The 26,230-nt window shown below is 35.6% G+C and overlaps 1 protein-coding gene across 2 annotated transcripts in view; it reads right to left on the bottom strand.

The window, feature by feature from the left end:
• CDK17 (cyclin dependent kinase 17) overlaps positions 1–26,230 on the bottom strand; it is a 115,768-nt gene that overhangs the window by 45,789 nt on the left and 43,749 nt on the right. For both annotated transcript variants that reach the window (XM_045780139.2, XM_087868841.1), the window contains exon 2: positions 982–1,128. In XM_045780139.2, coding sequence (XP_045636095.2) covers positions 982–1,099 — 118 coding nt within the window. In that variant the 5' untranslated portion in view covers positions 1,100–1,128. The remainder of the gene's footprint in view (positions 1–981; positions 1,129–26,230) is intronic.

Raw genomic sequence — 26,230 nt, 5'->3', positions numbered from 1 at the left:
TACTTACTCAGAGTCATATAACTAATAAGGGTGTAAGTATGTTAGTGTATCCCAAATTCTAATCCATGACTTTTAAAGTCCAGAGCCCTTTACATTATAACTTTCCCTCTCTCACAACAAAGACATTTGCATTCAGCAGAAGTGGGTAGGGGTATTCATGTTTTCAGCCACTGCCACAAATTTCTAACAAAAGAATTTCAGGTACAGCAAGGAAGGCTTGCAAGAGAATGTGTACTTCATGACATACTGGCAGGCATTCCTGTAACTTCTTCCTGGTTAATATTATGACATCCCTAGGGTTATTTCAGTTTTGAATATGTAGGTTTCTTACATAAATTTCAGCAGGATTTTATATTTTAATCCATTCAATTTAACAAGCTCTTTTCATTTTATATCTGTATCTGTGTACTGCTTCTTTACATTGTAAAAAGAACTGTCAAACATGTGAAATGTTGTATGTCTATCTACTATTAAGTGCTCTCAATATTATGGATTCTGCAGTAAATATAAAATAAGGAAAGAGTAAGATTCACTCATGTCATGAACCTTGTCATCTATAGTCCATATGCATATATAATGTTATGAAACTATGATGAAGCCTCAAACAGGAATTTCACAAGCTTACTACACTTTTAAGCTGTACTAACTTAACTTAAAAGCAGTTATTTGACAACTAGGATAATATTATATAAGGTATTCTTATTTAAGAGACAATAAAAAATAAAAAGATAAACGGGATAGGGGAATCCATAAGGGTTAGAGACCAGGTACAGTAACACTCCTGGAGTAAGAGTGAAACATTCCAATAAGTAAGCAAAAGTAACATACTCTTCTGTTTCCTAAGAATCAGAGGACAAGACAAAGAAATAAACAAAAGGAAGCTATTAGGAACTTATCAAAAAAGTAAATTCACACTCAATGTATAAAGTAATTAAAAGGGGGAAGCATCTCTCCTTCCCTCCCCCACCCCCAAATACTTACCATTATCCTTGCTGCTGTTTTCTTCAATAGTCATTTGTTCTGCCAATTCAGACAATGATTCATCAATAGTCTGGCTTCCCCGAAGAGTGAGGGAGAGCCTTCTCTTAAATTTTTTCATCCTATCAACTGAATGTGACTTGAAAAATCCTAAAAGAACAGAACAAATTAACACAAAATTAAAGTCCTAAATATTTTAAAGCTCAAGAAAAATGTCATTCTGAGTTTATTGGGAATCTTCAAAATAGGAATATAAAAAAAGGAATTCTCATGTCCACCAAACATCACAAAATCCAACCCCTTCAAAATCCAGTCACTTTGATTAATGCTATATTTATTCAGTATCATCAGCAGAGCAGGAATTCTACAAAACTAAATAAAAATGGAGGTTTGCAGCATCACAACTGAATTTAGATGGATTAGAAGTTTTCCTAAAATGTGCTTTTTAAAAACCAATATAGTCAAAAATATCAACACTATTTTGATGCATAGGTCCCATCATTATAAATATCAATCATCACATTGGAAGCAGTCAGTGATGTTTATATATAAATGGGGGGATAGGAGACGTGAAGGGGGCTGGAGAGAGACTAAAGAATGATGTTTGACACTTTATTAAATAGCTCCAACAGGCATTTTCTTTTTTAAGTTCTTATTTAACCAATATACTGCATTTTCATTTTGTTTCTTTTCCCTTGGTCAGCTGTTAGGAACCTCTTCCTGTTATCCTAACATTGCCAAGTTTTAGAAGGAAGAAATGAAAGCCAAATTCATAGTATTAAATGCGTACCCCATACTACATTTTCGTATCAATTAATTCATTTAGTCTTCTTAACTCTAAAGAGTAGACTATCTATAGCAGCTATACTATCCAATTTTCACAAATAAACTAACAGCTTCAAAGAAGTTCCCTAACCGAAGTCAAATGAACAGTAAGTGATAGAACTCAGATTTAAAACTAGGATCACCTTTCCCTCCACATTTTAACCTCTCTGAAATTAGGATGTAGCTTATAATTAATGGGATGTCAAAATATAATTGACAGCCTCTTTTTTCTTAGTGGTACATATAGCAATGGTATGATTCATAGTAGAGTTGCAAATAAAATCAAACAAATTGTTTGCTGCCAAAACAAATTCCTCAATAATTTACTTGCAACTTCTTTTCTAATTTACTATTTACTTGGGATGAGCAACTTTACCAGATTACAAACATATTATAACCATTAGCCCAACTAAAAGTAAGACCCTTGTAACTCCCCTATGCTAAAATACATGTTTTACCATCCAGCTCTAGGTGTCTACTTTGAATCTCTAAGTATTTTGCTTATTTTCTCATTCCAAGGTCTACATAAGTATGCTGAAGAAGTAAACTCTGCATAAAGTATTATGTAAATAAGCTGTGTTGGTTCAAAGGCTGAGGGAAGGGTACTACGTAGAAATTTGTAAGTAACATTATATTTTACCTACTTTTTACGTACTTATTTAAAAAAAAGACCTATAACAAAAATATAAAAACCATACATGTTAAAATAGCAAAAGTTGTAACTACACTCTAATGAGGACTCTTTTTATCCTTAAGCTCTAAAACAACAGATATTTTTCAGTGAGATACTGAAAAACCCCTCCTCCTTAGAAAAGGACAAATCCATGGTACTATGTTCTACTAAGTTATTTTCCAGTTGACTAATCCTCTTTTTAGCTGTGTCTAATCAACAGTTAAAACCATCTATAGTTACTGTATTTTTCAGTTCTATAATTTCTTTTGATTCTTTCCTATAGATTTCCGTTCTCTAGTGAAATTCTCCACCTTGCAATCTATTTTCATGAATACCTTAATTATAAGTATTCTAAAGCTCTTGTCTGTAACCCAGAGTCTGCATAACCTATTTCTATTGTTGATTTCTCTCTGTTGGCTCTGTGTATGCCTATAATTTTTAATTATGTTACACACTGTATGTAATGATTACTGAAAACACGTATGAAAAAGTGTAGAGGCTCTAGATTATGTTACCTTCTTCCAGAGATGATTTAATTTTTTTCTAGCAAGCAGTCAGAGTAGGAGATCACCTCAATCCAATCAAGAACTGAGCTGGCATGAGACTGGGTTTCAAACACCATTAAGACTGCCCTACCTCTGATTTGTTCCCAGTCTTATGGTAAGTCTCCCCTGCAAAGGATTCCAGCTACAAACTTAGGGCTAGAACAACAAAACAACAACAAACTACTGAAAGCTCCACTAACAACAACAACAACAACAAACTACTGAAAGCTCCACTCAACTTCCTCAATTGCTTTTGCTCATAGCTCAGTTGCTATAAGCTTTCACTGTCTTATCCAAAACAACTTAAAGAGTTAGAAAATGCTTCAAGAGGGAAACCAGCACGGAATATGTCTACCTCCCTTCTCTCCTGAATCTTGACTCCTCAAGACGTGACTAACTTCAACGCTCTACAATGCCTTCAAACTCATTTTTTCCCTACATGTCAAATAGTTCTCTGCAGGGTATTTAGTATAACACAGGTTGCTCTATCACAGGCAGAAATGGAGGTTTAGGTGTGGATTAAAAGAGACAATATCACATACTGTCTTGATTATTACAGCTTTGCAGTAGATCTTTAAATCTGGAATTGTGATACCTCCAGCTTTGCCCTTCTTTCTTGAAGACAGCTTTCACTATTCAGGGTCTTTTGTGGTGCCATACAAGTTTTAGAATTATTTGTTCTAGTTCTATTAAAAAAAAATGGTGTTGGTATTTGGATAGGGATTGCACTGAATCTGTAGACTACTCTGGGTAGTATGGACGTTTTAACAACAGTAACTCTTCTAATGGATGAGTATGGAATATCTCTCCATTTGTGTTGTCTTCCATGTTTTATAGTTTTCTGAGTACAGGTTTTTTGCTTCCTTGGTTAAGTTTAACCCTAGGTATTTTATTCTTTTTTGGTGTACAGTGTATTACTTACAGTACCCAAGATTTGGAAGCAGCCTAAGTGTCCATCAATAGATGAATGGATAAAGAAGATGTGGTATGGAATATTACATAGCCAGAAAAAAGGATGTAATCTTTCCATTTGCAACAACAATGGACAGAGTTAGAGGGTATTATGCTAAGTGGAATAAGTCAGAAAAAGACAAATACTATTTAACTTCACTTATATGTGGACTCTAAAAAACGAATAAACATACAAAAAGCAGAATCAGACCTACAAATACAGAGAACAAATAGATGGTTACCAGAGGGAATGGTGGCGGGGGGGGGGTGCAAAATGGGTGAAGGAAAGTAGAAGATACAGGTTTCCAGTCATGGAATAAGGCTGTATGATGACAGATGGTAGCTACACTTGTAGTGAGCATAACATATCATAGATGCTGAATCACTACATTGTACACATGAAACTAATGTAACATTGTGTGTCAACTATACTCCAATTAAATTTTTAATAAAAAATAGATGTATTTCATATGAAATACATATGTATTTCACCAAGCAAGGTGAATTTATAGGAGGCAGTCAGTAAAATGTAAGAGTTGATTCCAACTAAGAAACCTGTTACTGTAGGGCTATCCTACGTGCTAGACTCTTTACTTCTCAGCCCTTATATAGTTCTACCTTGTTAGTAATCCATGCCATTTCTTGAAAACATATTAGATATTTAACGTAAATTGAGCTATGGCCAATCTCATCTACCCTCTGTCACTGTAAGAATTTATACTAGAGACACTCTCCTTTGTAAGGGTTCAAATTACCCTGTGCAATAAAGGGGTAACTCTACAAGCTTGGTGCAGGGTTGGGGGGGAGGGAGCTCAAACTCTGCACATTTCAAAGAAAAGACTTAACTGTGGCAGATTCCTGAGAAATAACTTCAAGCTCTTGGAATATCCTACCTAGTAAGTCTCTGTTTGTCTAAGATCTTGGGCCACACCAGGTGATTAATGTTAACAATGTAAATTATGCTAAATGTCTGTTTTTGTATGCCTGGGATTTGAGCCACACTATCAGATGGACCTTGGAAGAGAGGAAGGATAAGGGAAGCTGGTAGAGACAGAATAGCTAAGATAGTTATATGGGTACTCCCATGCCTCTGTAACTGATCCTCCGTGAAAACCCTGGACACCAAGACTCAGGTAAGCTTCCCTGGTTGACAACGCTTTGCACATGTTGTCATACAAGGTAGCTGGGAAAAGGAAGCATTGTCCATAACTCCACTAGGAGAGGATAACTAAAACCTTCCACCTGGTTTCTCTTGGACTCCATTCTACACACACTTTCTCTTTGATGATTTTAATCTGTATCTTTTCACTGTAACAAATCATAATCATGAGTTTTTTCTCTGCTTTTCTCTGATTTCTGTGTCCTCCTAGCAAATCACCAAGCCCGAGGATGGTCTTAGGAACCCACAACACACTCCTTCAAGAAATCTGTATGCCCAAACAAAAACTCTTAAGAGCTGATAGCTCACAACTACCAGTTTTCAATTCCAATGTTCTCAAACATAGTGGCATGATCACCAGTGTCTACTGAACTATACAGACATCACCACTTTTGAATCTTTCACATCATGTTTAAAAGTTTGCTCCCTCTTGTTTCAGATGACAAATAGGATTGAACAACACACTACAACAGAAATGTTGTTACAGAACTCACATAATATAGTAACATCCCACTCTGACCACCTGAGAAGTGGTCAATTCAAACTGCCTTATACTGTAAATGTAAAATACAAACCAGATATTAAAGACTCAGTATTAAAAAAAAAAAAAAACCCACTCAGGGATGCCTGGGTGGCTCAGTCGTTTAAGTATCTGCCTTCAGCTCAGGTCATAATCCCAGGGTCCTGAGATTGAGTCCTGCACTGGGCTCCTTGCTCAGTGGGAAGCAAGCTTCTCCCTCTGCCTGTTGCTCCCCCTGCTTGCACTCTCTCTCTCCGACAAGTAAATAAAATCTTAAAAAAAAAAAAAAAAATTTAAAAAATACTCAGTATTTTTAAAGAATGTAAAAATAATTCATTAAGTGTTGTACGGATAACATAAAAAAATTCCAGATATATTTGGTTATGTAAAATGTATTACTAAAATTAAATCTACTTTTTAAAAACTATTTTTAAATTACGTATGGGGCCCACATATTTCTATTGGACAATGCTGGTATAGAGCACCTAATTGACCTTGGTAGTTTTAAATTAAAATTTTAGTTTTAAGTTTAAATTTTTAATTTAGAAAAGGAATCAATAACTTTTAACCTTTTCTTCATAAAATGCATTTAAACAATATACCAAGAGACATTCTATGTTTTCATAACTCAGAATACTTTCTATCAAGATAATTCTGGTCTATAAAGTAACTTCAGGTATTTTCTATTCTATCAGCAATAAGAAAGCCATTTCCAGTTCATAGTAGCAAGAGAAAAAACCTTCATTCTATAAAGCTAAATCTTACTACAACAATTTTCAAAAACCACATTTTCAAATGAAGATCCTTTTTGTTTATCTGCCACAGTATAACTGTAACCTTTTAATTATGTCAAAATGATCAGTAAACACAGAAGTTAAAGAATTTCATTGCCACAGTCTAGATCCGTATTAAAGAAAAAATACTCCCAAATTAAATAGATCCCTCGACATTTCTAATTACCTTTAAGTAGAATTACACATATCAACATTTTCCCTCATTAGGTGAGGACAAAAACACATAAAATGCTATAATAAAAATACTTTTTAAGAAGTAAAAATTATTTTCATTACCTTTAAGGTTGATTACTCTCTACAGTAGTGTAATAAAGCAGTGTTAAATTACTGATTTCCAGAAATCAAAACCCTCAAGAGTTTGTCTAAAATATTTTTAGTTTAGTAAAAACTTTTATTTGGGGTTGTTGGGATCTTAACCTACCTTAATATTCCTGAAAATGATAGTATAAACAATGTGATTTATGGTAAATGCCTACATTTTTTATGTTTAACTCATGCCATCAAAAAAGCTATTTTTACCTTAAAAGTAAATGCACTGTAATTTAAAATAAACTCTAAACAAAAATTCCACAATTGTTTTGATATTTTAAAGACTTAACTACATAGTAAACTATTATAAATGCTCAAATTTCAGCATGTTAATCTTCAGAGAACTTTTTCTTGACTCAGACTCCATTCCTTTATTCTTAGGCTTTTTTTTACTCGCTGCACTTATCACGTATATACATGTACACATATATATTCCATATATATATATACATATATATCCCCATTCAAATATGTACATATGTACGTACGTGTGTATACAATGCAAAATGTTTATGCTTTTGTAGCTTTCAAAAATATCTCAAGCTTTTTGTCATAGCTAGATCAAAATAAAAATAAACGATACTCAGAATGACAGCATGTAAAACACTCCCTCTATATACGTACATGTGTATATACAGATGAAAAAGTTTAACATCAGTTTCCAACTACAAGGGCTTAAAAGAAACCTTACTTTATCACTGGGGGCTAAACTGGATCTGGGACTGCCTGCTGTTAAGAAAACTTTTTCATGGTTTTTTTTTGTTTTGTTTTGTTTTTAATTGTGGAAATGTAATCATTCTGTTACTTACAGAATACAGAAAACCATTCTGGAATGCCAGCTCAGTTTTGTCCTAAGAATGGGAAACACACACATACACACACCATTTTTTTTTTTTTAAGACGACAGCTTAGAAAGCTGTAAACATCCCCAAATTAGATCCTCTACTATGACTATGGACTATGAGAAACAAACTGAGGGCTACAGAGGGGAGGGGGGTGGGGGAATGGGATAGGCCGGTGATGGGTAGTAAGGAGGGCACATATTGCATGGTGCACTGGGTGTTATATACAACTAATGAATCATCGAGCCTTACATCGAAAACCGGGGATGTACTGTATGGTGACTAACATAATATAATAAAAAATCATTATTAAAAAAAAAAAAATCCTCTACTATGGGTATTTACCTGCAAAAATGGTGTCATATTGCAGCTCTTTTGGCATTTGTGGTAAGAAATTCTTTATACATAAATTTACCTTATAATTCAAACTTCTCTAACATTAAAGGATTTATTAGAGTGGCAATTATCTGCTTATGTCTTTGAGATAGTCTCAAAACAATTTCTTGTTAAAACTGCAGAAAAAGTTGAAAAACTGAAGATTGTTTTTAAAATGTGTAAACGATTTTTCTTTAGGTAAGAAAGCAAAATTTACAGTAAGAACAATTTGAGCATTTAAAGTTTGGATGAAAATCCAATCTTAAAAAAGCAGATCAAAGTTCTAAAATACCGAGTAAAGGAACATGACTTCACAATAAGGACAGTTTCATTTATTTCATTATAACATTTTCTGCAGTGATTATGGCTTTAAATTAAACCTGCTGTAAATGAGGTAAACTCCTTTAGTGGTTTGTAGGCAAATTTTCTGTTATTTTCCCCTCAATTATTAAATCGTAATGAACATCTAATGCTTTCTAGGATATGTAAGCTAACCACTTAATGAGGAATAACTACCATTTAAAAATTAAGTTTTTTTATTAGAGACACAAATTTCTTATTTACATAAAACACAAAGTTACTATACAAAACACTGACAGAGCACTGAAATAAAAGTTCAATCATGCTTACAGGAATTTTTCCCCAAAACACTTAAATATCGTAATCCTTTATCTGTTAAAATCTGAAGATAATCCTTTTCTTTTCTTTTTATAGTATGAATAGTCAAATACACAAACCAGAAAAAAGAAACCTACCAAGGATTTTCCTTTATTCATAAACACTACATTAGAAAGCCAATATGAGACTACTGCGATACTTGAGATGAAAAAATGTAGTAGGAAGCTATTGGGGTTGGTCCCTCCACCCAAAACAACCAGTAAACTGGAAAAAAACAACCAGAATCAACTATTTCAGAACGCTGGAACCTAACTGGACACTTAAAACACACACTGAGTGTTTGCTAAAAGGGAGAGGCTGCTAAGAGAACCACATGTGCAAACCAGTTAACACTGTCCATTCCTCAGGCCAGTCATGCATTCCTGGAGCAGTTGGTTGGTGCCAGGGCAGGCAATGGGGAACCTTGATATCAAAAAATTGGGGGGTTGCACAATTTCGTCAGCCTGGCAGATCAGAGACTGACACAATGCAGACACTTGTCTTCCTTAAGGCCCTTTCAGGCTGCAGGGGCTTCCCACAACATCTATTGAAAGATTTAAAGAGACAGCAACATTTTTTTTGTTGTTTAAGCCAAATATTAAAGAAAATCTTCACCAGGTCACTAGCTAACTACAAAGATTATGGAAAAGAAACTTCAGTGACCACACACACAACCAAGAACACATTTGCAAAAACAGTTTGGGAAAGTCACAAACAGATGGCAGCAGCCTCAACAACACACACACACACACACACACACACACACACACACACCTGTGGAGTCAGAGAATCTAGCTTCCGGAGGTACTACATTGTAATACAATGTCTGGGTTTCAACAAAAAATTACAAAGCATACAAACAAAAAAACATGGCCCATTCACAAGAAAAAAAGCATTTGACAGAAACCATTCCTGAAGAAGTCCAGAATTTGGAATCAGTAGCCAAAGGTATTAAATCAAGTGTCCTAAATAAGCTCAAAGGGCTAAAAGAAACCCAATGACCAAAAAAAAAAAAAAAGCAAATAAGGAAAACAATGTACGGGGAAAATGACAGTATCAATATACTGATACAAATACAAATTGGTACAAATTACAAAAAGTACCAAATAAGGGTGCCTGGGTGGCTCAGTCAGTTAAATGTCTGCCTTCAGCTCAGGTCATGATCCCAGGGTCCTGGGATTGAGCCCCACCATCAGACTCCCTGAGAGCCTACTTCTCCCTCTCCCTGCCACTCACTCCCCTTGCTTGTTCCATCAAATAAATAAAATCTTAAAAAAAAAAAAAAAAGAAGAAGAAGAAGATGAAGAAGAAGAAAAGGAAGAAGAAAAAGAACCAAATAGAAGAAGAACCACCAAATAGAAGAAGAACCAAATAGAAGAAGAAGAAGAAGAAAAGGAAGAAGAAAAAGAACCAAATAGAAGAACCACCAAATAGAAGAAGAACCAAATAGAAGAAGAAGAAGAAGAAGAAGAGAAAGAACCAAATAGAAGAAGAAGAAAAAGAGCCAAATAGAAATTCCAGAACTAAAAGGTATAATAACTGAAGTGAAAAATTCACTAGCAGGGTTCAGCAGATTTAAATAGGCAGAAAAAAAAGATCAGTGAACTTTTAACATAAGAAAGTCAAAATTATCTAGTCTGAAGAACAGAAAGAAAAAGGATGAAGAAAAGCCTGAGGGACCTATATACCCACATAGGCATCACAGGAGTCATAGAAGAGAAATAAAAAGGAGGAAAAATAATGATAATTCATAAAATAGTAGCTGAAAACTTCTAAAATCTGATGTAAAACATGAATACACACATCCAAGAATCTCAACAAACTCCAAGGATAAACTCAAACAGATCCATGTCAAGATACTTTATATTCAAAGTGTAAAAACACAAAGATAAAAAATCTTGAAAGCAGCAAAGAAAAAGTAACTTCACACATAGAAGAGACCCTTAATATGATAATAGCTGATGCCTCATCAGCAACCATAAAGATCAGGCAGCACTAGAAATGATGTATTTGAAGTCTGGAAAGAAACAAATCTTATCTGGCAACACTACCCTTCAAGAATGAAGAAGAAATTAAGGCATTTCCAGATAAACAAAAGCTGGGGAGATTCACTAGTAGACCTGCCATACGAGAAATGCTAAAGGAAGAGTTTCTACCTGAAATGAGGACACTAGAGAGTAACCCAAAGTTACAAGAAGAAATAAAGAACAGTAGTAAAAGTAAGTTCATATGTAGTTATAAAAGACAGTATAAGTGTATTTTTAATTTGTATATTCTTTTTTCTCCCTTTTCCTATATGATTTAAAAGGCAAAGGTACACATATAGAAAAATGATGATAAATCTATGTTAATGGGCACACAATGTAAAAAGAGGCAATCTGTGACAATAGCAATATAAAGGGGGAATGATACAGATATACAGCATTGGTGTTTATATACTACTGAACTAAGTTGGTATTATTCAAACTAGGTTGATGTAAGTTTAAGATGTTAATTGTAATTCCCAAGTAACCATTAAGAAGTTAACTAAAAAATATTACAGAAAAGGGAATCAGAAAACTACACTACAAAAAAATCAACTGTGCAAAAAAAGGGCAATAATGAAGGAAATGAGGAACAAGAAACAAGACATATATAGAAAGTAACTAAATCGAAACAGTAAATCTTTCCTTATTAGTAATTACTTTAAATGTGAATAGCTTAAACTCTTCAACTGAAAGGCAGAGAATGACAGAATGGATTTTAAAAATATGGTCTATCGGGGCGCCTGGGTGGCGCAGCGGTTAAGCGTCTGCCTTCGGCTCAGGGCGTGATCCTGGCGTTATGGGATCGAGCCCCACATCAGGCTCCTCCGCTGTGAGCCTGCTTCTTCCTCTCCCACTCCCCCTGCTTGTGTTCCCTCTCTCGCTGGCTGTCTCTATCTCTGTCAAATAAATAAATAAAATCTTTAAAAAAAAAAAATATGGTCTATCTACATATTGTCTACAGAAGACTTAATTTAGATACAAAGACACAAAGAGATTGGAAGTAAAGGAGTAAAGCATTCCATGCAATAGTAACTAAAAGAGCTGGAATTACTATATTTTTGTCAAACAAAATAGACTAAAATAGGGGCACCTGGGTGGCTCTGTCATTAAGCGTCTGCCTTCGGCTCAGGGCCTGATCCCAGGGTCCTGGGATCGAGCCCCGCATCAGGCTCATCTGCTGGGAGTCTGCTTCTTCCTCTCCCACTACCCCTGCTTGTGTTCCCTCTCTCACTGGCTGTCTCTCTGTCAAATAAATAAATAAAATCTTAAAAAAAAAAAAAAAAAAGGTTACTGGAGACAAGGAAGGGCACTCTATATTAATAAAAGATCAATATATAACAATTATAAACATATACATACCTAACAACAAAACCTGAAAATATATTAAAAAGTTAACAGAATTGAAAAAAGAAATAGATGGTTCTACAATAATAATAATTGGAGATTTCAATACCCCATTTTCAACACTGGATAGCAGAACCAGATATACGATCAATAAAGAAATAAAAGACCTGAACAACAAAGATATCTAGTGTACTAGACCTAACTAACATATATAGAATGTTTCACCTAACAACAGGAGAATACACATTCTCCAAGTACAAACAGAACATTCTCCATGACAGACATTAGTAAGACCATAAAATAAGTCTTAATAAATTTAAAAAGATTCAAATCATGCAAAGTATGTTTTCCAATCACAATAAAATGAAACGGGAAATCAGTAATGGGAAAAAAATAGAGGGATGCCTGGGTGGCTCAGTCAGTTGAGCGTCTGTCTGACTCTTGGTTTCAGCTCAGGTCATAATCTAGGGGTCATGGGATCAAGCTCCATGTCAGGCTACACACTCAGCAAGAAGTCTGCTTGGGATTCTCTCTCTCCCTCTCCGTCTGCCCCTTCCCCCTGCTGTCTGTGTCTGTCTCTCTCTCTCTCTCTCTCTCACACACACACACACACTCACTCTCTCTAATAAATAAAATCTTGAAAAAAACTGGAAAATTTACATATATGTGTAAATTAAACAGCATACTCTTAAATAACCAATGGATCAAAGAAGAAATCACAAGCAATATTACAAAATACCTTGAAACAAATGAAACAAAAACACAACATATCAAAACTTATGGGATACAGGAAAAAGCACTGCTAAGAAGAAATTTACAGCTGTAAAAACTATAATAAAAGAAGATCCCAAATCAACAACTTAACTGTATACTTTATAGAGCTAGAACAGCAAATGAAACCCAAAGCTAGCAGAAAGAATAAAGATTATGCTGTAAATAAAAGAGATTAGAAAAAAAACAATGGAAAGTCAACAAAACCCAAAGTTGGCTTTTTGGAGAAAAAAGTCAACATAATTAACAAACTTTTAGCTACATTAACTAAGAAAAAAAGAAAGGACCTAAATTACTAAAATCAGAAATGAAAGTGAGGACAACCTATCAATTATACAGAAATAAAAAGGATTATAAGAGATTACTATGAACAACTTCACACCAAACTGGATAATTAATGAAATGGACAAATTTCTGGAAACACACAAACTACCAAAACTGACCCAAGAAGAGACAGACAATCCGAACAGACCCTCAACAAGTAAGCAGTTTGAATCAGTAATCAAAACACTTGCAACAGATAAAAGCCCAGGACCAGATGGTTTTACTGGTGAATCCTACCAAGTCTTTTCTTCTTCTTTTTTTTTTTTTTTTTTTTTTAAGATTTTATTATTTGAGAAAGAGAGAGAACACAAGCAGGGGCAGCAGCATAGGGAGAGGGAGAAGCAGGCTCCCCACTGAGCAGGGAGCACAATACAGGGCTTGATCCCAGTACCCTGGGATCATGACCTGAGTTGAAGGCAGACACTTAACCCACTGAGCCACCCAGGAGCCCAAATTCTACCGAATATCTAAAGAAAAATTAAAAAGAAACCTTTTTAAACTATTCTAAAAAACTAAAGAGGGGTGTCTGGGTGGCTCAGTCAATTGTCTACCATTGGCTCAGGTCATGATCTTGGGGTCCTGGGACAGAGCCCTGCATCAGGCTCCCTTTTCAATGGGGAGTCTGTTTCTCCCTCTTCCTCTGCCCCTCCCCCTGCTTGTGCTTGCTTACAAGCGCGCTGAGTCTTAACAACAACAACAACAAAAAAAAACAAACCCTAAAGAGAAGGGATCACTTCCAAATCATTCCATGAGGCCAGCATTACCCTGATACCAAAGCCAGACAAAGACACTATAAGAAAATTACAGGATACTACTAATAAAATACTAAAACCAAAACACAAAAATAGTAATACTAAATACTAAAATTATTAATATCCTTTATGAATTGCAGAGTAAAAATCCCTAATAAAATATTAAGAAATGAAATTCAACAACATAAAGGATCACACTTATGACCAAGTAGGATTTATTCCCAGAAGGCAAGGGAGGTTTGATATGAGAAAATTGTCAATGTAATAACCACATCAACAGAATGAAGGACAAAAACCACATGGACATCAACTAATGCAGAAAAAGCATTTAATAAAATCCAATACCCTTTAATGATAAAACACTCAATGAAGCAGGAATAGAAGGGAACTGGCTCAACATGCTTAAGGCGATATATGAAAAATCCACAGCCAACATTATATTCAATAGTAAAACCGGCAACTTTTCTCCTAAGATCAGGAACAAGACAAGGATGCCCATTTTCACCATTCCTATTCAACACAGCTGGAAGTTCTACCCAGAGCAATTAGGGAAGAAATAGAAATAAACAGCATCGTAATTGAAAAGGGAGACATAAAACTATTTCTATTCACAGATGACAGAATTTTACATGTGGAAAACCCTAAAGAATCCACATATAAAGACCTATGTGAGCTGCTAAATGAATTCAGCAAAACTGAAGGGTGCAAAATAAACACACAGAAAAGTTGTATTTCTACATATTTACAATGAACAAATGAAAAGGACATTTACATGGCAAAAAAAAACACAATGAAATATTTAGGAATAACTTTTAACAATGAAGCACAAGACTTGTACACTGAAAACTACAAAATGTTGCTTTAACAAAGAACTAAATAAATGCAAAGATCCCACATTCGTGTACTAGAAAATTTAATATTAAGATGACAATATTACCCAAAATGATCTACAGATTCAATACAATCCCTATCAAAATCCCAATGGTGTTTTTTACAGAAATAGAAAAACACATGAGGCACCTGGGTGGCTCAGGTTATAATGCCAGGGTCCTGGGATCCAGCCCCACAGGGGCTCACCGCCCACTGGAAAACCTGCTTCTCCCTCTCCTTCTCCCAACACCCCCCCCTCTCGCCCGGCACCCCAGCTCATGTGTGCTCTCTCTCTCACTCACTCTATCTCAAATAAATAAAATCCTTAAGAAACACACACACACATCCTAAAATTTATATAGAATTCTAAGAAACCTTGAATAGCCAAAACAATCTTTTTTTAAAAATTTTTTAATATGTTATGTTAGTCACCATACAGTACATCATTAGTTTTTGATGTACCCAAAACAATCTTGACATAAAAGAACAAAGCTGAAGGACTCACACTTCTTGATTTCAAAACTTATTACAAAAACACAATAATCAAAACATTATGGTACAGGCAGGAGAGACATAAATATCAGTGGAATAGAACTGTGTCCAGAAATACACCTTCATCTCCATGATCAATTGATTTTCAACAAGGTTGCCAAGACCATTCAGTGGAGAAAGGATAGTGTTTTCAAAAATGTTGTGGGGGTGGGAGGAAAAGTTATGCTGGGAAGGGGTGCATGGGTGGCTTGATCCGTTAAGCACTGGATTCTTGATTTCAGCTCAGATCACGATCTAACAAGGGTGGTGAGCTGTGTGTGTGTGTGTGTGTGTGTGTGTTCGTTCATGGATCAAAGGCCTCAATCTAAGAGCTACAACTATAAAACTCTTAGAAGAAAGCATGAGAGAAATATTCATGGTGTTGGATTTAGCAATCATTTCTTAAATAGGACACCAAAAGCACAGGGAGTAAAAAAGAATAAAAACAGGCAAATTAGACTTCATTAGAATTAAAACTTCTATGCATCTAGGGATAGCATCAAGAAAGTGAAGAAGCAACGTAGAGAATGGAAGAAAATACGTGCAAATCATATCTCTGGTAAGGATTTAATATACAAAATATATTAACTCTTATAACTCAATAACAAAAAACAAACGTGATTAAAATATGGGCAAAGGACTTGAATAGATATTGCACCAAGGAAGATTTACAAATGACCAATAAGTGCATGAAAAGAGGCTCAGCATTACTACTCATTAGAGAAATGCAAATGAAAACCACAATGAGATATCCCTTCGCAGCTACTAGGATGGCTACTATAAAACAAACAAAAACAGAAAATAATGAATGTTGCTCAAAAAGATAAAGAGGGAAAGCAAATCACAAATGCTGGTGAGGATGTAAACAAATTAAACACTGGTGCGTTGCTGGCGGGAACATAAAATATGCAGCCACTATGGAAAACCATCTGGGGATTCCTCAAAAAGCTAAACACAGGATAATCTTCTGACCCAGCAATTCCACTCCTAGGGATATACCAAAAAGAACTGTAAACAGGGACTCAGACACTTGTATACTAATAGCAGATTTGATAATAACAGACAAAAGGTAAAAACAACGTAAGTGTCCATTAACAGAGGAATGGATAAAATGTGAGACACACATATAGAAGAAAATACATTTCTGCAGTAAAAAAGTTCTGACACATGCTACTACATGAATGAACCTCAAAAACATTATGCTAAATGAAATAAGTCAAACACAAAAAGAACAAATATTATGATTCTACTTATATGAAATATCTATAACAGGCAAATTCATAGAGACAGCAGAATAGAGGTTACCAGGGGTAAGAAGGTGAGAGCAATGACGAGTTGTTATCTAATGGGTACAGTTTTTGTTTGGGATGATGAAAATGTTCTGAAAATAGCAGTGATGGTTTCACAACATTCTGAATGTATTTAATGTCACTTAATTGTACAATTTTATGGTCTATACATTTTACCACAATAAAACTTTTTTTTTATTGTGCCAGCACACATTTATATTGGTTTTTCATCAAGCCTAAATATGGCCAATACCTTATTTTAGTAAAATTGTATTAGAAGAACTAGCTAAATAATTTCAATGTGAACTGTCAACCTATACCAATTATTCTGAACACAACAGAGTAAATTCTTGGATTACTGCTTATGGTTAGGATGCAGAAACTCGTAAAAGACTATCGTTGCTCCCACCTCCTTAACAGTAAGAACAAGCCAGAGACTATAAAATCATAGTTTTTTTAAAAAGCCAGAGAGCTGAGATGCAAAGAAACATAAGTGAACTAAATTCCTACAGGAACAAGCCCTTTCCAGGAATGAAAACATGGCTGAGGTCATGGTGAAAAGAAGAGTGAAACTGCTACAAAAGGGGGAAATTAGCCCAATGTTTAGCAAACTTTTAAGGAGAGCACGGGGGCTGGCAAGACAGATTTAGCAGCCACATTCCCAAGGTAAATCTGCACTTTCTCAAAAGGGTTGCTGGAGGGGAGGGAGGTGGGAGGATGGGGTAACTGGGTGATGGACATTAGGAGGGTATAATGAGCACTAGGTATTTTATAAGACTGATGAATCACTGAACTCTGCCTCTGAAACTAGTAATACATTATATGTTAATTGAATTTAAATAAAAAAGAGAAAAGAAAAAAGATGCTTTCCAATACTGGAGCGGCAAGAGGGGAATGGGGAGGTAGGGCTGCAAAATGCTGGGAACAGAGCTACAAAGCTAAGAGAAAAATGTCCCCAAGGGGCACCGGGCCTTCACCAAGTCCAAGGCCACACCCACTAAAGGATGCCTTGAGGGTACTAGGTACAGGATTTCTCCAGAAGAGAGAAAAGCCAGGGGTGGGGCTTAAGAGAAAAGAAAATGTCTCAGCCGCTTAAAATCCCAGCAGCTGTGCTGTTGTGAAACAGAGATCTCTTAAAAGTGCTAAGATCCCAAGACACAATGAAGGGAAAGTCTTGATTCTGCACTCAAAACATCTGACACCAGTGGTGAACTAAGTAAAACTTAAAGCTGTAACAGAGTCAGGACCCCAATTAGGCCGTTTTCCTACTAGTATCGTATTTCAGCTGTTCTCCTTCAATTATGTCATGGAGATCTATTTATGTAAATGAATGTAGCTATACATCATTTTAAATGACTGTATCATGCAGCAGAAATGTTTTATACTACCTTTTTCATCACAGAGAATATTAAGACATGTATTTAAGGATAAGATTTAAGAAAATTAATTTATTTTACTGCTAGATCAAAACCTTAAGTGAAATTGTTTCCTTCCTTGCAAATGCATATAGGGAAAGAATGCCATTGCTATGATCTGAAAAAAGGATCCAGTAGTTGTCTACACCACTGCATATGTACCATCAGAGCAAATGTCCACAGTTTTAAAAAGTCAAATAATGTTTTAGTACTATAAAGATAAAGTTTTGATCTTGCAGGCTCCCTGAAAGGGTTTCAGGATCATGGATCACACTGTGAGATCTACCAGGTTAGTTTCCCAAACTTAATTCCAATTAACTTATCTTAGCAAACTGAACATTAGTAATTAAATAAGGTTAATGATCAGCCATTAATAAAAATCATACAATCAAAATTACCAACTGCTGAGCACAAGAAAAAGAGCAAGTTTAGGAGAGAGAAAATGAATTCAGGATCGAACCTACTGGAGCAAATTTAACGAATTAATGAATTTAATGAATCTAGAACTCAGAAAAAAAGGCAGTCTAAAGTATAGATCTGAGAGTTACATTTATAAAACTTATTAATGCCAGGAAGAATATGGGTGATAAGAGGGAAGGTCAGAAATGGGAGGAATGCCTATAATTAATAAGTGGATAAAGGGGAAGTCATCAAAGTACTTCCAAAAATAATGAAACACACAAATTGTGACAAATGAAAAGATGTTAGAGACCATCAATGTCAACCAATTCATTTTTCTGGTTAAGGAAACAGAGCCTGAAGAGGATCAAAAAAATGATTTGGCCAAGTCTCTGAAAGTGAGAGCATCAGGCCTTAAAATGTCACTTTAGGGATCCCAATTCAGTTTTCTTTCCATAGTCCCAAATTCCAGAGTTAGGAAGCAATTTCGTATTCTAGCTAGGGAATTAAAACCCAGCATCAGGGACAGAAATCAAGGAAAAAAATAACACATGTATTTCCACTTCCTCTAAACCCTGCTCCTCTTACTAGTTTTACCCCACAGTCAATGCATCACCCAAACCTGTAGGCTCTTCCTTCAAAATATATCCAGAGTCTGACCACTTCTTACCACCTAAACTTCTAAAATCTTAACCCAACCCTGATCAACTCTATGCCTAGAATATTTAGACCATCCTACCTCGTCTTCCTGCTTCCACCCCACCACCTTCCCCCTTCATGCCCCACTGACCAGTGTGTATTTTCAATGCAGCAGCCAGAGTAAACATACTAAATAATAAATAACATCATCCCTCTTCTTCAAAATCCTCCAAGTATTGGCACTTTACTCAGTAATTAACCCCAAAGTCCTTAAATGGCTTACTAGGCCTTATATGACCTGTCTGACATTCTCCTTTAACCTCGGCTGCTACTATTCTGCTCCCACCTACTCTATTCTAGCAGCACAGCAGTCTCTGCTGATCCTGCCTTTGTACTTGCTCTTCCTCCCCTTGGAATGCACTTCTCCCAGATATTCTCACCACCTTCTTGGTTCTACTCAAACAGCACTTCCCTGGTCACCCTGTATAAAAGTGACAATTCTGTACCCAGGTTACACTCTATCCCCCTTCCTTAATTTCCTCTATAGCCTGCCTGGCTTGACACTCTAAATGCTGGTTTTATTGCTCATTCCTTCCACTAGAATTTAATCTCCTTGAGAGGAAGGACTTAATGTTTTGTTCATTACTGTATTTAGTACAAAACCCAGCATTTAGTACAAAACCTGGCACTCAACAGGCACCAAACCTCTTGAACGAAAGAATGAAAGCAAACAACAGAGATAAGTAATCTTTTATAACCTCAGATCTTTCTATTTAAAGTCAATCTATTAACTGGCAAAGTTTTAAATCACTGTCCCATTCTGAAGGCTCTACTTAGGTTTTCACTCTTATGTTAAAAAGTTTTTATTTATTCATTCAACAAACATTCACACAGAGGCCTTGTCATGTCGCAGGCAATATGAGACACTGAAGGCAGAAAGATCAATAAAACATGAACTCTGCCCACAAGAAACTTAGAGAGGTGTTATATTATTTCCAGAATAAAGCTGTAGTACCGCAAATGAGGGTAACTGAGGTTTAATACACTATATGTTGTTAAAATTGTTACAAAAGCCAAACAATTCATTCAACAAAGAAAATAGTCAAAATGTAATTTTCATGAAAACTGCTTCATCAATTTGACAACTTATATAAAATTTGATTGACTGAAAAGATCAAGACATTTAGTTCACTATACTGGAACATGAAATGATGTCCCCCTTATTCATCTTTACTCATTATTCCTTGGGTTCAGTAGCATCTTAGACAAAACCTAACCAGTCACCAAGAAACCTCTAACAGGCATATTAATGTTGCATCTCAATACATTCACTGGGATAAATAATCCCCAAATCCTTCTGGCTTTTCACTAGAAGTTATTTTAGCTATTTTCTTTAAATGTGTATTTTTGCTGGGGTGCCTGGGTGGCTCAGTCAATTATGCCTCTGCCCAAGGTCCTGGGATCTAGCCCCTGTGCAGGGCTCCCAGCTCAGCAGGGAATCTGATTCTCCCTCTCCCTCTGCCCCTCCCCCACCTCATGCTCTCACACGCTCTCTCTCCCTCTCAAATAAATAAAATCTTTTTTAAAAAGTGTTTAAACACGTATTTTCACTTACATTGCTGGACAATACATTGAAATTCAAAATATGATTAAAACCTGATTTTTAAAAATCACTCAAAATGTAGATATTTTTATCACAAATAAATTGATCTGCAGATGATAAATGCCCATAGAAAGGGCATTTGTTTGAAACAGCTGTTCAGTTTCAGTGAATTCAGAAAGTCATCTATTAGAAATGTCATATGATGTTTTTGATAATAATGGTCTTACTCACAGCTGAACCAAGAGAGCAATTGTAATCATTTGAGGTAGTGCCTCATTTTGACACACAAATGGTTACATACAAAAAGAGAAAGGCCCACTGAAAAAGCAGCAAATATTTGAAAACAAAATAGTATAGGAAAAATTTAAGACTTCATTAATTTTTATTTATTCTTTCATAAATGGATCAAATTCTTTTATTAGTTACTCCAGCTAAATTAATTTTACCAAATTCTCCATGACTAAATAAAAAGCTTTAAATTAAATTATAAAACCAGGGGCTCCCTGAAAAATACGAACTGTTTTTTCCTTTTTTTTCTAATTTTAATTTTTTAAATTTTAAGTAGGCTCCATGCCCAATGTGGGGTTTGAACTCAACAACCCAGAGATCGAGAGTTGATGCTCTACCAACTGAGCCAGCCAGGTACCCCTACAAACTGTTTTTAAAACACTTGCTCTGACAATTATCTCTTACACCCTTGAAAATCAATCATCTTTGATAGCTACTGAAACATCACTACTATAAAAAAAAAAATTTAAACTTCCCCACTGTAATTCAAAAACAAAGAAAGCAATTCAAATTATCATTCTATATCCCACTTCAGTGGTGAGAGCTCCTAAACATGGATTTGCATGTAAGTACTGTATTTCTCAAAGCAGAACTACAGAAAGGTTAAAGTAGACCAATTCTTCTGGATTTGAAATAACTTAGTCCCTTGAAAACTAATACTTTTAAACAATACAGGAAGTACTGGGAGTTTACAGCTTTGTGTTGTACCTGACCTATCTTCTCTCTAGAGTAATCCAGCTTATTCTGTTTGGTTAAGAGTCAACTAGTGATAATATTTTAGGACAATAATTTCAATGTCCTTCTTGAGGAAGGTAGTTTATATAAAATGTTTCCCAAGCATTATAGAAAAAAACAGCATCCTTCTAAAAGCTTTATTTCTAAGAATAGAAAATAATGGCACTGAAACTAATGAAACAAAACTGATCTAGGCACTTTTCAATTACAAGATCAAACAAAGTAACTACATTTCCACTCTTGATTCATAGATGGGCCAGAAACTCAAAGATCATTCTTTACAATCTCCATTCCCTCAAATGCCATATCAAATTGGATCATCAAGTCAAACTGTATTACTTTCATATCCCTCACAGTCCCAATCCCATCCCCCTCTATCTCCACTGCTAAGCCTTAGTTTAAACCATAGTAATTTATTACCTAAATCATTGCAAGGCTCATAAATAGCTTCCCTGGTTCTTTCAAAAGATTGATAAAATAGGTAAACCTCTGGCAATCCTGGCCAAGAGAAAAAAAGTATTAGTATTATTATAACAATGGTGGAAATTAATTAGATACCCTTTTGTAAAGTTAAACATTGCATACCCTATGAGCCTGCAATTCTTCCTCTGGTTACAATTCTGAGAGAAATTTTAACACGTTTACCCAGAAATATGAGTAGATGCTCATAGCAACATGTCTCTAATAGGATAATACTGGAAACAACCCAAATGTCTATAGTAAGGAAAATAGATCGATTATGATAAGTTTGCAGAACGGAATATTATATACAGCAGTAAAAATGAATGAACTACAACTACATGCAACAAGAATAAGTAACACAATATCTAATCAAAAAAACAAATCCAGAAGACATTTTAGCATATTCTTTTTATAAAAACAAAAACAAGGAAAAAATACATTGTTTAGGTAAACATATTTATAATAAAACTTTTATGAAATGTAAGAGACTATTGAAATACAAAGTTCAGAATGATAGCTACAATTTAGGAAGAGGCAAGGAGAACCACACAGGAAGATGTAAGTTACTGGCAATGCTTGAGAGTTACATTCACAGATGTTATTTTACTAAATAAAGTATAAATACACTCTATATAAGATCATGCACAGACCAGTAAGAATAATGTGTCAAGAGCCAAGAACTGTGATTGACACAATTCTGTGCAAATTGGTGGGAAAATGTTAATTAAGTTTAGGGGGAAAAATTAGGACTGAAAGGAAAGGCATAATTAAAGATTGAGTGGATTAAAAATCTTAAGAGAATAAGTGAAATGTTTTAATAATAAAAAGGACATAGGGCTAGAGTCAAAAGGGTTGATTTCCACCCCCCTCCCCCACCCAGTCCTGCCACTAAGTAACTGAGTAATCTCAGGCTAGTTACTTAACTCATTTAACAGATGACCTTCCAAAATAGATGCTCAGATGGATTTCTTTCTTTTATTTTCTGAAACGAATGGCCTATATTTAATGTTATCAGGTATGAAATCAGGTCCCTTCTGAAAGATGTACCATTCCATTCTGGGCTTCCCTACTTTTCCTGGCCTACCAACATCATCTAATACCTGTCACTACGCTTGTGTCTACAAATATAAACAAGGCACCTAACTAATCATTCCAGCAGATTCTTTTTGTAACTTCTACTGATACTACAACCACTTACGCTGAACTTCAAAAGATAAACTCTGGGGGGAAAAAAGTTTTTATCTCACATGTGTTTGCTCAATAAATGTTCCTACAAAAAAGTTGTATTGATTAACACCAATTATATGTCAGGATCAAGTAGGTTATGCTACAATAACAAACACCAACAAATCTTGGTGGCTTAAAATAACTAAGATTTTATTCTTTTATGCTGTATGCTCACTGAGAGTTGACTGGAGTTCTCCTCCAAGTCTTCAGGGACCTAGGCTAAAGTAGCAGCCACCATAGGAAGGAGACAGTGTGGCAAAGTATATACTGACTCTTAAAGCTTCCATCTAGGAGTATCACACATTACTTTTACTCATACTTCATCGGCTAAATCAAGTCACACAGCCATGCCTAATTTTAATTTGGCAGGGATACCTACCATATTCCAAAGAGGAGAGTAAAAATATTGTGAACAATTTTCACAATTTCACAATTTGGAAACATCAAATGAAATGTTAACATACTATGATGTACTAAAAATTCAAAAATACAAAAAGATAATCAATGTACTCAGTTTTGAAAAGATTTACCAACACATATATGCGAACAAACTGGACAACCTAGAGAAGACGGATAATTCCTAGAAACATATAAACTACCAAAACTGAAACAAGAAGAAATACAAAATCTGAACAGACCAATTCCCAGCAAAGAAACTGAATCAATAAGCAAAAAACTCCCAACAAATAAAAGTCCAAGACCAGATGGCTTCACAGGCAAATTCTACTAAACATTTAAAGAAGAGTATGCCTAGTCCTCTCACACCATTCCAAAGCATACAAAAGGACGGAAAATTTCCAAATTCATTCCATGGGGCCAGCATTACCGTGATACCAAAACCAGATAAAGACACCACCACAAAAGAGAACTACAGGTCAATATCCCGGATGAATACAGATGCAAAAATCCTCAACAAAATACTAGCAAACCAGATCCAACAATACATTACAAAAATCATTCCCTTTGCTCAAGCGGGATTTATTCCTGCGAGGTAAAGGTGGTTCAATCTTCACAAATCAATGTGACACATCACATTAATACAAAAAAGAAGGAGTGCGAGTGCCTGGCTGATTCAGTAGGTGGAGTGTGCAACTCTTGGGAAGTTCGAGCCCCATGCTGCATGTACACATTACTTAAAAATAAAATCTTAGGGGCGCCTGGGTGGCACAGCGGTTAAGCGTCTGCCTTCGGCTCAGGGCGTGATCCCGGCGTTGTGGGATCGAGCCCCACATCAGGCTCCTCCGCTGTGAGCCTGCTTCTTCTTCTTCCACTCCCCCTGCTTGTGTTCCCTCTCTCGTTGGCTGTCTCTATCTCTCTCGAATAAATAAATAAATAAATCTTTAAAAAATAAAAAAAAAATAAAATCTTAAAAAAAAAAAGAGAAAGGATAAGAACCATATATCATTTCAATAGGTGCAGAAAAAGCATTTGACAAAGCACAACACCCATTCATGATAAAAACCCTCAACAACGTAGTTTTAGAGGGAACATAAAATTATAAAGGCCTCATATGAAAAACCCACAGCTAAGATCATCCTAAATGGGGAAAAAAACAGAGAGCTTTTTCCTCTACAGTGAGGAATAAGACAGGGATGACCACTCTCATCACTTTTATTCAACACAGTACTGGCAGTCGTAGCCACAGCAATCGACAACAAAAAGAAATAAAAGGCATCCAGATTCGTAAGGAAGGAATAAACTTTCACTATTTGCAGATGACATGATACCATACATAGATAATCCTAAAGACTCCACCAAAGAACTGCTATTACTGATAAACAAATTCACTAAAGCTGCAGGATACAAAACTAACGTATAGAAATCTGTTACATTTCTATACATTAATAATGAAGCAACAGAAGGAAAATTAAGAAAACAATCCCATTTAGGAGTGCGTGGGTAGCTCAGTCAGGTAAGCATCCAACTCTTGATTTCAGCTCAGGTCATGATCTCAGGGTCATTAGATCAAGCCCCTCACTGTACTCTGAAAACTATAAAACACATGTAAAGAACACATGAAAGAAATTGACAACACAGGGGTGCCTGGGGGGCTCAGTAGGTTAAGCATCTGCCTTCAGTTCAGGTCATGATCCCGGGGTCCTAGGATTGAGCCCCATGTCAGGCTCCCTGCTCAGTGGGGTGTCTGCTTATCCCTCTCCCACTTCCCTCCCCCCAGCTCGTACTCTCTCTCTCAAATAAATTCTCTGGAAAAGAAAAAAAAGAAACGGAAAGACACCCCATGCTCATGGACTGGAAGAGCAAATACTGTTAAAATATGTTTGCTACTCAAAGCAATGTACATATTTAATGCAATCCCTATCAAAATACCAACAGCATTTTTCACAGAACCAGAACAAATAATCCAAAAATTTGTATGGAACCATGAAAGACCCTGAATAGCCAAAGCGATCTTAAAAAAGAAAAGCAAAACCAGAGGCATCACAATCCCAGACTTCAAGTTATATTACAAAGCTGTAGTAATCAAAAGAGTATGGTACTGGCACAAAAATAGACACATAGTTCAATACAACAGAATAGGAAGCCCAGAAATAAACCAAAATTATATGGTCAATTAATCTTCAACAAAGCAGGAAAGAATATGCAGATGAGAAAAAGTCTTTTCAAATAGTGTTGGGAAAACTGGACAGCTACATGAAAAAGAATGAAATTGGACCACTTTCTTGCACCACATACAAAAATAAACTCAAAATGGATTAAGCACCTAAAAGTGAGACTTGAAACCATAAAAATCCTAGAAGAGAACACAAGCAATTTTTCTGACATTGGTCATGGCAACGTCCATCTAGATAGGTCTCCCAAGGCAAGGGAAATAAAAGAGAAAATAAATTATTGGGACATCAAAAAAAAAAATCTCTGCAAAAGAAATGACCAACAAAACTAAAAGACAACCTACTGAATGGGAGCA

This window comes from Ursus americanus, chromosome 17 (assembly GCF_024610735.1).
Source record: "Ursus americanus isolate L20-20 chromosome 17, mUrsAme1.1.p, whole genome shotgun sequence".
NCBI lineage: Eukaryota > Metazoa > Chordata > Mammalia > Carnivora > Ursidae > Ursus > Ursus americanus.
This window is presented reverse-complemented; position numbering and strand designations above follow the sequence as displayed.